Below are 15,862 nucleotides of genomic sequence, written 5' to 3' on the forward strand. Positions count from 1 at the left end.
CTGTAATAGGTAGTGAGGCGTGAAATCAAAAATTTACGCCCTTAGAAAGCCTGAAGGCGGTGCTTGGTTTTCGGGGCCCTGTACGCGGCTAGGCTCCCAAAAAGTCCCACATATGTGGTATCCCCGTACTCAGGAGAAGCAGCAGAATTTATTTTGGGGTGTCATTTCACATACGCCCATAGCATGTGTGAGCAATATATCATTTAGTGACAACTTTGTGTAAAAAAAAAAAAAAAATTTTTTTTTTGTCATTATTCAATCGCTTGAGGCAAAAAAATAAAATATTCAATGGGCTCAACATGCCTCTTATCAATTTCCTTAGGGGGTCTACTTTCCAAAATGGGGTCATTTGGGGGGGTTTTGTACTGCCCTGTCATTTTAGCACCTCAAGAAATGAGATAGGCAGTCGTAAACTAAAAGCTGCGTAAATTCCAGAAAACGTACCTTAGTTTGTAGATGTGACAACTTTTGCGCAAACCAATAAATATACAATTATTGACTTTTTTTTTACCAAAGACATGTGGCTGAATACATTTTGGCCTAAATGTATGACTAAAATTGAGTTTATTGGATTTTTCTAATAACAAAAAGTAGAAAATATCATTTTTTTTCAAAATTTGCGGTCTTTTTACGTTTATATCGCAAAAAATAAAAATCGCAGAGGCAATCAAATACCATCAAAAGAAAGCTCTATTTGTGGGAAGAAAAGGACGCAAATTTTGTTTGGGTACAACATTGCATGACCGCGCAATTACCAGTTAAAGCAGCGCAGTGCCAAATTGTAAAAAGACCTCTGGTCATTTACCAGCAAAATGGTCCGGTCTGAAAGTGGTTAAAAAATGATTGAGATCAGAGACAGCATTTTGAGAAGGAGGGCCTCAATGAGAGTTTCTTTTAAGGGTTTATGTGCTTGCAAATTGGGGGAAAGCTAATTTATATAAATTATAACTATATTTTCCTATATATAAATAACAAAACGTTATCAGTGATTTTATCAACTGTGGTTTTATAAGTGAACTGAAAAAGATATTTTTGTCCTTTATGAATGATTTAGCAAACACTAATATATATTAAACTTGCCGGGTACTCAGATGGTTGGATGAGTACATAAGTATACATGCCCTTTAAGACACATTTGCAAGAAATAATTTATTTTGAGTTCTTACAAAATAATTTTTCTCAAAACTATTATTAGTCATCATTAGAAATATAATTTAAAGGAAACCTATAGGGATGAAAATACATTGGCTGTCATTGCTACCCATTTCTTTCGAGAATGTAAATTGACTGTCTTGTATGGGTTTGTTTTTGAGTCTCTATGTGGCACAAATATGCTGACCATTAGTGTTCTAACAATAACTTTACAAGGTCAGTGTCGGAAAAAAAAATGAAGCCAGAAAGAGGCAAATCAATTAGATTTTTCACAAGGACGTCAGCAATGGCAGCTCCATATTTCACTCAGTACAGGGTTCCATTAATTCATGTGTGTGTAGCACTGTGTGATTATAGCAGTTCTAGTAATCTCATCTTTGGGAACAAATGTGAAGGTAAAACCTGGTATGTTCCTAATTTTCATACTTTTTGTATGGGCATTAAATCAGCCAAACATCGTATTTAGAGCCAAACTCCAGGAATTAAAATAAAAAACACTTTCAATGACCCCCCCCCCCCCCCCACACACACACACACACACAGGATAAAAGCTTATTATTATGTCTAAGGGTAAAGAAACAAACTATAATACTTATTTTATTCCTTACTCCCTAGGCAGCCGACACTGTCCTCTTTTTTCAGTGTTTATTGTTGTTAATGAGCCTTGCTGTCCTAACAAACAATGCAGGCCTGCTGGTCCTGCATTGTACATGCTGATGTCAGAGTTAAACACCACAGGACAGACCACCTCAGAGACTTGCTTCAGAGGGCCAGTAATAGAGCATGGTGGAAGCCTACTATCGCAAGGAATAATGTATTATAATATATTCCTCTGCGCCCGGACACAGCAAGCATTTAGTGCAGTGGGGCTCCACTGCAAGTGTAATTTGTTTTCACTGCCCAGAGTAGGGATTTAAAAGTCTCTTTCTGTATTTGCTAGTTCCAGTGTTCAACAGTCAAAGCAACATATCAGTAATATAGTTATAGAAAATGTGTTGTTTTTTTGAAATAATACATTGGGTAGCTTGCTATTTAGAAATACATGTTCATATGAACACCAAAAATAGGTTTCTTCTATGAAAACAATGCAAATATTCAGGCTGTTGAGTCATGGGCCTACTTTTCTAATTTCCTTTGGTAAGGCATAATAAATGAACTTGAAAACATATGTTAGAATAAATAAAGGAACTTGTAATATGCCAAGATTATTTTAACTGGATTGTTTTTACAGCCAACAATAAAGCATCTTATATCTAACTATTTTCAATTCAATAATTATTAAAAATGTGGTAGTCTTAGGTAGTAGAACATCATTATACAGAATTGCTCTTAAGCCCAGAGTGTAAGGAAGTGTAACACTGTGATTATGAGGGTCTAAGGAAACTAATATTTGTCAGAGGAACTATTCTGTCTGTTACTCTAAGTAAGTCTTATGTGGCTAGGTCTCTCATATGGGGATTAGTTATTTTTATTTAATACCGTGCCCTTTCATTTTAATGTCCACACTTAAGAAAGATTTATATCATGACATATGAGTCCATGCATGATAGATTATTTTAGAAAATGTAAGTAGTAATGTATCTAATATCTTTTCCATGTGCCCAAAAATAGTAATAAGTCTGTATATAGCATAGATTACTACTATTATTGTATTAATGCCACCGTATAATTCAGTTTTTGATACACTAAATAATTGTGTACTACGTTTAAGTGTCACTCATTATGTTTATACTCTAATGTTTATGCTGGGGTGGCAAGCACTGTGTTGATTATGGCACAAATAAGGTCACGTTTGACCAAGGAACTGCATTGCTAGTATTGTCAAAGTAAGTGGTATAGAATTTAGTTTTATCAGTGTAATAATATTAAGCTAGTCACATACACATTTTCAGGCAATTAAAGTAATAATTTTGCAATTACCAGTTATCAATTGCAACAATGCAAAAGATCATTGCATGGTGCTGATGGAAACTATTGGTAGTAGGTTGCATTTATTCATTTGGCCATTTTTCTAGCGAAAACTCGTTGAAGTAGGCTGAAGTTGTTAAAGAAGTTATGCTTGCATGGCCAACATTAGAGCTCTTCATAATCCATAGATGAAAATCATAACTAGATATGCATATTTTATGTTGCTAATCTTGATTAACAGATTCGGGATTATGTTTATATCATGCATAATAGTGCATACATATTTTGGATATACCAGTTAATGATTCAGCATGATATCCTCGTTTTTGCAGTAGTGGAGTTTACTTGTATTTCGTGATTTAAAATCTAGGCATGTTTATGGATAAAATATATGAATAAATTGTGTAAGAATAATACTGATTTAGTAAAATCTGAAATGCAGCAGTGTTGAGACAATAGGCAAGAAAGGCTAAACACAATGTTTGTATGAACTGTACCTACTCTTTATTTTTGAAATGATGGAATTTTCATTTCTTGAGACTCATTTTAAAGTTTTTGGCTAATTTACTTGGAAAACATAACTAAAGAAAATACAACCACAGCTACAAAAGATAATTACTCGATGATGCTTTATCATTATGTTTATTAAATAGATGTCCTGATAATGTTGAACAGGAATTAGATACTCAATTTCATCTTCTTTTTTTATTTGCAGAAACACAGAGAAAAATCCCCTCTGTGTACAAATTGAAATCTTCTGAATCCACTGAAAATCTGTCAAATCTGCCAAATTCTGTGTGCCTTATCACAGATTTTCCAAGTCCCAACAAAACTTTAAGGATTAATGAGAACGATGTAAATCTGACTACGGTGGCTGTGTTGGACAAATCAACAAATAATATCTGGAGATACAGTACAGTCATATGGGATAACAATAAAGATGTTACCTGTAATGGGAATTATGATTCTGAAGCTTTCTCCGCATATTCTGACACAGGTAAATAAATCACAGTTCACTTTTATCCTTTATAGATACTGAATGTCACGAAAAAATAACCAAGTCACCAAAAAGTTATTGTCTGCATTACAAATACAAAATGAGTAGAACATATATATTGTAAATCACTCATGTCCAATTCCTAAATACAGGTAAATGAGTTAGACCTTGTAGATACAACTGTTTGTTTTTTTCGTTCAACCCAGCAAATCTGACAGCTCCGGTCGGAGCCGCTCTACAAACAGTCCTGCGTTCCCCATGCTTACGCTCCTATGCAAATGTGCATGTAGATCCTACATGGGTTTAAATCTAAAATAGCAATCTGTAAAAACTTTTAAAGCGTTGCCTATTGACAATTTTAGGTAATGTAGTTTGCCGCCATTTCACAGGTGTGTGCAATTTTAAATGTTGACATGTTTGGTACCTGTTTACTCAGTGCAACATAATTTTTTTTTATTCTCCCCCCCCCCCCCCCAAAAAAAAATGGGTATTATATTGTGCTTGGGTCCACTAAAATAAATTTAGGTATACTATTTCCTGAGAACTTGGATTTTACAAATGCTGTGCAAACATTGTACAACATTGCAACAACCACCATTTTATTTTCTAGGGTCTCTGCTTTCAGAAATAAAAAGTATCATTTCTAGGGGGCTTTAATTTTTTTAGCAAAAAATCCTGCTTTTAACAGACATGTGAAAAATGCAAATATGTAAATAAAAGTAAATATTCAGTAGTGAAATATATAAAAAAAAAGGATTTTGCTGACACATGATTAGTTGATGGAGGTAAACACATCTTCATTCTATTTACATAGCTTAGCAAATAGTCCCTTTGCTAAGTAAATACTCTATTCCCAGAAAATCAACCTGCTGTTTAACTTTACACATTGATTGAGCTTGATTTGCTAAAAAAGTAAAGTATTTTCAGCTGAAAGTGAGGCATATGCGTAAAAAGTAATTTTCTGTTTGGCTCAGCAGATGTTGGCTATAAACACAAAAAAAAAATATGAAACCAGAATATATCATGCCAGAACTATTATTAGAATATAATAAATGCCTAAGACAATACTGGTCTCTGTTCAGTCCTGACTTTATGGTGGACAGAAGTAATGAAACATTCTTTAGTAATCATGTATACCATATTATTTATGACTGAGCATTTTTTTGTGCATAGCTATGTAGTTTTATCTCCTTTGTAACCACTTCTCCCATACTGGCCAGTCAGTATCTGCAGATATATCGGCCAGCCTTCATTGCTGATGGAGGCAACATTAGGGGGTTGATTTACTAAAACTGGAGAGTGCAAAATCTGGTGCAGCTCTGCGTCAAAACCAATCCGCTTCCAGGTTTTATTGTCAAAGCTTTATTGAGCAAACTAAACTTAGAAGCTGATTTGCTACCATGCACAGCTGCACCAGATGTTTCACTCTCCAGTTTTAATAAATCAACCCTAGACAGGATCTTACCAGATCCTATGTATCTGCCATTGCAACCACCCATATATGACCATGTCTACAAAACCAGCCACAACCTTTGTCATGGCCCACCTATAAGTCATTTAGAAAGCCTAGAATTATGTTTCTTTGAAAGTATTTTGTGGCTGTAGAGATCAGAGATAACCTGCCTAAGCCATACTATGATAACAAATAAAGTTGAAGCTGTTGTGTTTATTATTCTGGAATGTAACCATTATCTAATAACCTATTTTATTTTTCAGATGACACTGAAGAGACCTGCTCATCAATTTCCATCGATAAGAATTTCCGAACAAGTAAGTTACCTTTTCATAATATCTATGACGTGAGAAAAGCCCAATCTATGTGTGCTATATGCCCACATCCGAGTAAATCATGTACAACTATGAACAGAATATGTAGTCACATATGTGTGGACATATAGAAGAGAAGATATAGAAGACAACCTGAGTACCATAAAAACAACTTTTTTTATGTGCCATTAAAAATCTGGTACAGGCTAAATTCATGTGAACTGCATTTGTTTCTAAGATACTTATTAAGAGCCCCCTCTTTGGAATATATGCGCCTTGACTACTTTGACTACCATGCTGTCTTTAGGCTACTTTCACACTGGGGCCATGGTAGCATTAAAACGGTGCTTGTATTAGCAGAGCTTTAGCGCTGTTTAAGCAGCACTTTTTGGCCACTAGCAGGGCCCTTTTCACCCCTGCTAGCGGCTGAAGAAGGGGTAAAAACCGTGTGTGTTGTGCTGCTTCGGAAATGCTTTTCAGGTTATCAGAAGCGCTGCTCATTCATTTCAATGGTTAGGGCATTTTGGGAGCACTCCCAAACCACCCCAAAGATGCTGCAGGACTTTTTTTAATGCCCCAGTGTGAAAGCACTCGGGTTTTCACATTTGGGCCGCATGGGAGACAGTTTTCAGGCACTTTACAGGAGCTAAAATGCCTGAAAACTGCCTTAGTGTGAAAGAAAAGGTTACTTACTCACATTGAGACTGGACTGCTGTTCACATTGGGTCATTGGCTCTTTACTGAATGTACCTGAATTTCCCAACTGAGAGTCAGTGGCTTCACCTTGGCTTACTTATTTGTACCTATGTGGGCAACATACGCATGCTAGGAATTCCAATCTAACTTACTGGCTGATTTTAATCTGTTAAAGATTGATAAATCTTTAAAAAAAAGACTCTGATAAAGACCACATGTGAACTGTAATCGCAAAATTTAAATGTTGTGAACGTCTATGTGTAGAGTAATATCTAATGATGTGTAATAGATTTTTAATGGTACATAAAAAGGTTGTTTTTATGGTACTCAGTTTCTCTTCTATAAGTCTACACAAAGACTATAACTACATATTTTGTTTTTAGTTGTACCCTTTTACAACAGGCTATTGCACCTCTATCATCAAAAACGTATGCAGCAGAAGCTTCTTCATCGAATGAACTGTTCTGTGACAGCTCATAATTATTAATCTTTTAATGAAGAATAGCAAACATATAAGTTTCCTCTAATTTGTAGAATTACTGTTGCAAAGGCCAAAATGATAATGTTACGTTTACATCAAAATGTTTAATCTTAAAGGGAGTTAGTCACAAGGAATCAAACATTTGTACATTCAGTAGTTCACAAATTAGATTAGATAGCACTAATTTGTGACCCTTTCAAATTAGACACAGAATTAATTCTGTGACACAAACAAAAACACACTTGTTTGATATAAATGAAACAAAGACATTTATAGATTACAATATGCTTTGCTCTCTTACACATACAATTACAAATTGCATTCTCAAATCTTGAATTAAAATTCTAATTTGTATAAGGGTTAACATGAAGGCATGGGACAGCAGGCAGGAATCCTAAATAACTTAAATTAAATATAAGTAAGAAACTTCAGACAAATGTTGGAATAAATAAGGCTATGGCTGCTTTATTATTGGTTTTAAGATAATAACTTTATTCATAATAATAAAACCAAATCACTCAACTTTAACAACCTAGCCACTATGACTTAGGCTGCATAAAAAATGTTCAGACTCCAAAATTTATCCCTACAAACTTATAACAATATTTCACAAAACAAATTACCATTAAACAGATTAGTCCTCCTTTGTATAATATTATTATTATTAGATTTTTTTTTTACAAAGCTGACACCACCACATAATTACAGCCTTAACAAAAAATAAAAAAGAAGGGGAGCGGGGGAGGGGAACACCCCAGATCCGTCTTCTGAGGCGACTGAGCCTCACTGAACGGGACTCCTCTTATATAGCCCTATCCTGTGCTGGATTTGACCAGAATTAACCGGTCTTTAAGACCTGTACCCCAAAAGCCCGGGAAAGTCACCTGTATTCCTTACCCAGGCCATGTGAGCAACAGGTGTTCACCTGAGAGCCCTTGCCGGCTCTCCAAAGGGGAGCTTGAAACTGCCCCCATCCTGCTGATTTCCCATGAGGAAAAGGGGGACATTGAAACCTTTTCCCTCTTTCCTAAAATTCCAGTAACAGGAAATTGTAAATTGAGGTATTCATATAAAAAGTATATTTCAATTAGAAGTTAAATCTTGTTGAGTCTACTCGCTAACCCAGTGGTGATCCTGGTTTTTCCACTCCTGCTGTCACATACTGTAGTTACTGATACACTAATAATGCAACAGAGAAAGTGGGGCCTTTTCATTATTGCTACAGTTGGTATGCAGACTGAAGGAACCCAAGCACTGAGATCTTGAGGCAGGTTTACTAATGTAGTTGGTAATCTTCCCACAATAATTTGTGTATATTCATTTCAGGTATCCAATCACATGAAAAGCCTATTCCTGTTTATATTGGATGTGCAACCATGTGCAGAGGGAATAAATAAAAAAGGAAATGTATTTGCACATGATTGGATAATTCTCAAATTGTTTAGTAAATCTTGCTTCTGGAGACCACAAGAAAAAGCTTTTAAGAGACAGTCACTTTGTACAGTCACGGTCTGCACAAAGCCCACCTCCCAGGCATGTAAATTATTCAGCCACCCTGCCTCACCACCCCTCGTACTGATGGACCATTGCAAATGCAGATGGGTTTTCAGGTATGGAGGAGCAGGTGACTGCCCTATATGACAGTGCTTGTGGACTGTCCAATCACCATTCTCATCATATGCCTGTCTCTGTTTAAACTCTAACACCAATTGACACCATAGCTTACAAAAGCTTGATTGTTGTACTGGGGAGATTATGGAGAAGCCCTAAATGGGCAATGTGAATTTGTTGCTTTAAGTGATTTAACAACTAGTATCCACCAAAAACATTATAACTTTCTTTCTTTCTTACAGATCCAAGATTGAACACAATGTCCCTAACAGTGCTTGGATTGAGGGTTTTAACAGCCAAAGCTATTATATTTAATCTCATAATAACCCTAAGACTTTGGTCATCATAAGGTAGGTAATACTGTTGGAGACTACTTCCCTATTGTATGAATAAGGAGGAAAGTGAATGTTTATAAATGTGCTGGTGCTATTTTTGCTATTTTTACAGGCACTGATTAGTCCTGATATTCTTAGAGGATTTCTCTTTGGCACCAAACCCTTTTTGTGTTGATTTTTTAAAGGAGTAGAGACTATTCACCTAGCAAAATAAAGTTAATTTAGCTTAGTGAGTGAGTGGAAGCTGGGTTTAACCTGAATACCTAGTGAGGGAATATCAGGGGAATTTAAGAATATACTTTATATGCTTTTTGCTTGCAAATGTTTTGATAATTGAAGTGAACTCAGCTTCACATTACTCACTTTTTCTGTCCTGGACTGGAATCGGTTATATCGGGATCATGGCTGCAGCTGCAGACTTTATCCTGGTGTCGTATTTTAGAGCTGGCATTTGGCTTTACTGGAAAAGTGATCCAAGCTGCTGTATAGCCGCCCAATCACTTTTGCAGGGCTCAGAAACAAGCCCCTCTCCCACTGCACACCACTGTTCCTGGGCTCTCCTATTCCATTTAAGAGCCTGGGACAGTTGTAAGTGGTTGGGTCAGCTGCACATAAAGGAGAAAGAGGAACATCTGTTACTCCCCTTCCTCTGTGATTTGTGAATTAGTGGCATGGATTTTGTCACTTTGAGTTTCAGTCATTTGTTTACCTGGCTGGTATTGGCTAGGGAGGCAGCCAATCAAACCAATCTGTGTTTGACTGGGTGCCTTGGAGGACAGAGCAGGGGTTAGGGGTCTAATTGAGCATATATCTCTCCATGAAGAAAACCTGTCACTGCCAAAGCTATCACAAGGGTGCTGTTTTAAATTGTAAAAAAGTTTAAAAAAAATACATTTAAATGAAAAAAAAAATTTTTTTTAGAATGCCTGTGTTCCCCATGCTTACGCGCCAATGCAAATGCGCATGTATATCTTGCATGGGTTTAAATCTAAAATAGCAACCTGTAAAAACTTTTAAAGCGTTGTCTATTGACAATTTTAGGTAATGTAGTTTCCCGCCATTTCACAGGTGTGTGCAATTTTAAATGTTTACATGTTTGGTACCTGATTTCCTGAGAACTTGGATTTTACAAATTGCTGCGCACAAATATTGTACAACATTGCAACAACCATGTTATTCTTCAGGGTCTCTGCTTTCAGAAATAAAAAGTATAATGTCTGGGAGGTTGTCATTTTTTTAGCCAAAAATCCTGATTTTAACAGGCATGTGAAAAATGCAAATATGTAAATAAAAGTAAATATTCAGTAGTGAAATATAAAAAAAAAGGATTTTGCTGACACATGATTAGTTGATGGAGGTAAACACATCTTCATTGTATTTACATAGCTTAGCAAATACCCCCTTTGCTAAATAAATACTCTATTCCCAGAAAATCAACCTGCTGTTTAACTTTACACATTGAGTGAGCTTGATTTACTAAAAAAGTAAAGTATTTTCACTCAGCCAAAAAAATAGGGTGAACCTGCATCCCCTCAGAATACTAAATCATGCACATACTTACAAAAAAAAAAAACAGGATTTTGTCTTGCACGTGATTGGTTAATTGTATTCACTAAGCTTAGTGAGCAGTCTATTTTCCTTTAGTAAATTGTATGAGTTTGTGTGAGTTTAAAGCTGGGTTCACACTAGTGCCAGATGCGGATCACAGCAGGGGTCCGGTGCATCCCTGTTTTCCCTTTCAGGGACGAATCAGGCCCAAATTTTTGCTTGAATTTGGCCCTGAAATTGAGCCAAAGACACACAGGATCTCTGTGCAATCCACTCCGCAGCTGCCCCGGAGATAGGCTCCTGTCATGCGGGCAAACCAGCATCCAATTCATACTAGTGTGTACCCAGCCTAAATTTTGCTTGCTCTAGAAAACTAATTTTAGGCAAGATGTATTTTTAATAAAGTGTACTGTGCATTTCCTATTGTAATCATATGTTCCTGTTCCCTAACAGAAATTGGTATTTTGGATATATGGACTACCATCTATTATCATCTCAGATTTTCGAATAAAAACTGTAATGCTATTTTTCAGTGAAATGGATCTGGATTCATTTTTATGCTGTACATGTAATATCTATAGATTTGTATATATGATATAAAGCAAAGTTGTTATTATAAAAAGTGCTTATCATGGTTTTGGTTCTTGCCAATGTTTCTCCAAGGTATCTCAGCAACCCATAGAGAAATGCACTTTGAATTGTGGGAGTTGGGAAGTTAGGCCCAGATCAAGGAACGGGGACACCTGCAGATATAGAAAGCACACTATTAGGGAAGTATATGTTACAATTATTGTTGTGATTACATTAATTTGAAACAAGCTATTTATTCCAAAACATCAAAAGAAAACTCCTGTAAATCGCATAATATAAACTGAAAATAAATATGCTTTCAAATGTCACAACAATTAATAATTAATACAGTATATACCATTTGTAAACATTATATATTCTTACCATACGATCACTTTATTGTTCAGAAGTGTTTGTTATTTTAAACACGTTGCATGATTTGTATAGATGCTCTCTCATTTGAATGTGGATTTAAAAAAAAACATACATTAGTCTCTGTTTTATATTTCTGCCAGATCCATGTTAACCAGCACTTAATTTTCCTATCAATAAGCAATTGGTATGTTCTTTTTATTAGCTTTATGATTCACTTGACTAAAATGAATGTTACATGTGTGTTTGTGGTATTATCTATGTAATGTTTGTAAAATGTGATCATAACAGTCAAATCTTTTATAAAATTATGTTTATTTACAATGTAACAAATAAAAGTTTTATTAAAAATAAATTGTTTGTTATTGCCTTTCTTCTTATTACATTATTAAACACTTCAGTACAGAGCACTTACACACCCTTCCTGCCCAGATCAATTTTCAGCTTTCAGTTCTCCCACACTTTGAATGCCAATTACTCAATCATGCAACACTGTACCCAAACAACATTTTTATCTTTTTTTTCATACAAATAGAGCTTTCTTTTGGTGGTATTTAATCACCACTGGGTTTTTTTATTTTTTGAGACATAAGTGAAAAAAAAGAGTGAAAATGAACACTTTTTTTTTTGTTTCTATGTTAACATTTTGCAAATAAGTCATTTTTGTTCATAAATTTGGGCCAAAATCTATACTGCTAAATCTCTTTGATGTACTGATGGCCTATCTCATTTCTTGAGGCCCTGAAATGTCAGGAAAGTACAAACACCCTCCAAATGACTGCTTTTTGAAAAGTAGGCAGTAAAAAGTATTTTGTAAGAGGCATTGTGAGTTTTTTGAAGTTGTAATTTTTTTCCATTAAGAAAAAAAAGTTTTTTTTCCACAAAATTATCATAATAACAAGTTATTTCTCACACACAACATACGCATACTTCCATTTACACCCCAAAATACATTCTGCTACTCCTCCTGAGTATGGCTATAGCACATGTGTGATATTTTACACAACTTGGCCACATAGAGAGGTCCAACATTCAGGGAGCACCATCAGGCGTTCTAGATGCATAAATTACACCTATAATTTCCTAACAACCTATTGAAGGCCTTGACGCACCAGGACAATGGAATTACCCACAAAATTGCCCCATTTTGGAATGAAAACACCCCAACGTATATTCTGTGAAGCATTATGAGTCTTTTGAACAGTTTTTTTTTACACAAGTCTTCAGAGAACATGGAAAGAAAATGAAAACCATTTTTTTTTTTACACAAAGTTGTCAGAGCTTATAAGATATTTCTAACTCATAGCATGTATATAGCAAAAATTACACCCCAAAATATATTCTGTTACTCATCCCGACTATGGTGATATGACATGTGTGAGACTTTTACACAGCCAGTCCACATACAGTGGTACAACATTGAAGTAATACCTTCAGGCGTTCTAGGACCATAAATTTCACCTCATTTCATTCCTATCACAATTTTGAAGGTCCTTGAGCACCAGGACAGTGGAATTACCCAAAAAAGACCCAATTTTGGAAAGCAAACACCACAACGTATATTCTATGAGGCATGAACTGTAGATAAGTACTCAGGTACTCTGATGGGCTGCAGATAGGTACTCGGTTACACTGATGGGCTGGTGACAGGTACTCGGGTACTCTGATGGGCTGGTAACAGGTACTCAGGTACTCTGATGGGCTGGTGTCAGGTACTCGGGTACTCTGATGAGCTTGTGACAGGTACTCGGGTAACCTGATGATCTGCAGATGGGTACTTGGGTACTCTGATGGGCTGGTGATAGGTACTCGGTTACTCTGATGGGCTGGTAACAGGTAATTGGGTACTCTGATGGACTACAGAGAGGTACTTGGGTACTCTGATAGGCTGGTGACAGGTACTCAGGTACTCTGATGGGTTGGTGTCAGGTACTCGGGTACTCTGATGGGCTGGGGACAGGTACTCGGGTACTCTGATAGACTACAGATAGGTACTCAGATACTCTGATGGGCTGGTGACTGGTACTCAGGTACTCTGATGGGTGGTGGCAGGTACTCAGTCGGGCTGTGACAGGTACTCAGGTACTCAGTCGGACTGTGACAGGTACTCAGGTACTTGTGTTCCTCGATGGACTGTGACAGGTACTCAGGTACTCAGATGAACTGTGACAGGTGCTCAGGTACTCAGATGGGCTACGACAGGTGCTCAGGTACTCGGGTACTCAGATGAACTGTGACAGGTACTCGGGTACTCAGATGGACTGTGACAGGTACTTAGGTACTCGGGTACTCAGATGGACTATGACAGGTACTTGGGTACTCAGATGAACTATGACAGGTGCTCAGGTACTCGGGTACTCAAATGTAATGTGACAGATACTCATATGGGCTGTGACAGGTACTCAGGTACTCGGGTACTAAGGTGGGCTGTAACAGGTACTCGGGTACTCATATGTACTGTGACAGGTACTCATATGGGACTGTGGCAGGTATTTAGGTACTCGGGTACTTTGATGGCTGGTGACAGGTATTTTGATGGCTGGTGACAGGTTCTCTTTATTAGGGGGGCAATCAGGGTGATTGGTGTACACTGTAAGCGGTAACAAGATGTTACTGCAATCTCTTTCTCACACACAATCAGTGTGTGAGGAGGAGAACTCGGTAACATCTCGTTACCGTGGTTTGTTGACATTCTGTGACCGGCTGTGATTGGACACAGCCGGTCACGTGGTAAAGAGCCAATTTCATTGGCTCTTTACCACGTTTGGGATTGGGCCGTGTCAGGATGACAAGCTTTGTTCCCGATCCCGATGCACGTGCCCTAGGGGTGCACACGAGCACCGTGCATGTGGACAGTGCATGTGACCGGCTGTGATTGGACACAGACGGTCACATGGTAAAGAGACATTTTTATTGGTTCTTTACACGGATCTGGGATGGGCTGTGCCCAAGGGACACACCGCATCCCCAATCACCAAGCTGTGGGCCCCCAGGGGCTCGCAGGAGTGACTAAAAAGCCAAGGGCATCATATTTTGCCCCCCCCCCAGGATGCGAGATCCCATGTGTGGATGTCATTTTACTATGGGCCGGGAGTGAAGTGGTTAAGCATTACCATCAGCAGGCAATCACAATTACTTCATGTAGAAAATAATAAAGTAGCTTGTTTGAGAAGTTGCATTGTTTTTTTTTTGGGGGGGGGGGGCTAATTAAATAATGCAGTGCAAGGTCATAAATGCAAAGTGCAATGCCATAGTAGTGGAACTACACTGCATCTGAGCACCACAAAACAAAAACATTTTTTAATTAATTAATAATTTCCTATATTAAGAGATGTATGGACTCCAGAGAGAGAGCTTTTGGGCACAAGTTCTCAAAAAGGATATCGGGGAACTGGAGAAAGTGGGGAGAAGGGCAACTAAACTGATTAGAGGCATGGAGGAGCTCAGCTATGAGAAAAGATTAGTGGAACTGAATTCATTCACTTTTGAGAAGAGGAGACTAAGGGGATGATATGATCAAGATGTACAAATACATAAGGGAACCATAGTGAACTTGGTTATTCCCTTTAAGGTCATTACAGAGGACAAGGGGACACTCTTTATATCTAGAGGAAAAGAGATTTCATCTACAAATACGGAAAGGTTTCTTCACAGTAACAGCTATGAAAATGTGAAATAGACTCCCTGCAGAGATGGTTCTGGCAAGCTCAGTAGATTGCTTTAAAAAAGGCCTGGATTATTTCCCAAATGTACATAATATACTGGATACTAATATTTATAGGTAAAGTTGATCCAGGCAATATCCGATTGCCTCTCGGGGGAACAGGAAGCTGAAGCAAATTGGATCATGCTTTGCTGGGGTTTTTTGCAGGGCCATAGATAATTTTTTGCCCTCGGGGGTTCAGCAGCAGGTACTAAATAAAAGTATTTTTAAACAAAACAAATTGCGCCAAATTCATAAAGACTGTAAAAAAGGAAAAGCTCATAGTAAGCAATCACATCCTTAATTCTATTTTCTCAGGTTCTCTTGAAAATCGAACCTGATTTCAGTTTTGCATTTTTCCAGATTTTATGAACATTGTCCAGTGAGGTTGGCTATTGTCCAGTCTAAGGTCTGGTACTGAAATGAAATGAAAAAAATCTGATGGAGCAGTACTCTCTGCCACTGGACTGCCTATCACAGGGTGGTGCACTGTAATAGCCAATCTTACTGGGTGGGTGCAAAGGGCACACTCACTGATTTTTTGTTTACCCCGGATACTAGACAAGAGAAGTGGTACTGTGCAGAGTCCATACATACAGAACATACCTATAAACATTTGAGCTTCAGAATGTGTGCCCAAACATGATAGTAGGAGGGTCATGGTAAGGGAGATGGTTAAACAAAACTTAGGTTTCCTTGTACCTATAAAATATGCTGAGGCA

General features: G+C 37.3%; 1 protein-coding gene across 1 annotated transcript in view; it reads left to right on the forward strand.

Moving 5' to 3' along the window:
* LOC143961030 (M1-specific T cell receptor alpha chain-like) overlaps positions 1–11,792 on the forward strand; it is a 62,832-nt gene extending 51,040 nt beyond the window's left edge. The window contains exons 7-10 of the mRNA XM_077470156.1: positions 3,776–4,057; positions 5,774–5,827; positions 8,855–8,962; positions 10,949–11,792. Of these exons, the coding sequence (XP_077326282.1) occupies positions 3,776–4,057; positions 5,774–5,827; positions 8,855–8,961 (443 nt within the window). The 3' untranslated portion in view covers position 8,962; positions 10,949–11,792. The remainder of the gene's footprint in view (positions 1–3,775; positions 4,058–5,773; positions 5,828–8,854; positions 8,963–10,948) is intronic.
* The last annotated feature ends 4,070 nt before the right edge of the window (positions 11,793–15,862 follow it).

This window comes from Lithobates pipiens, unplaced genomic scaffold, assembly GCF_037356315.1.
Source record: "Lithobates pipiens isolate NorthernLeopardFrog02 unplaced genomic scaffold, aLitPip1_a1.2 Scaffold_11, whole genome shotgun sequence".
NCBI lineage: Eukaryota > Metazoa > Chordata > Amphibia > Anura > Ranidae > Lithobates > Lithobates pipiens.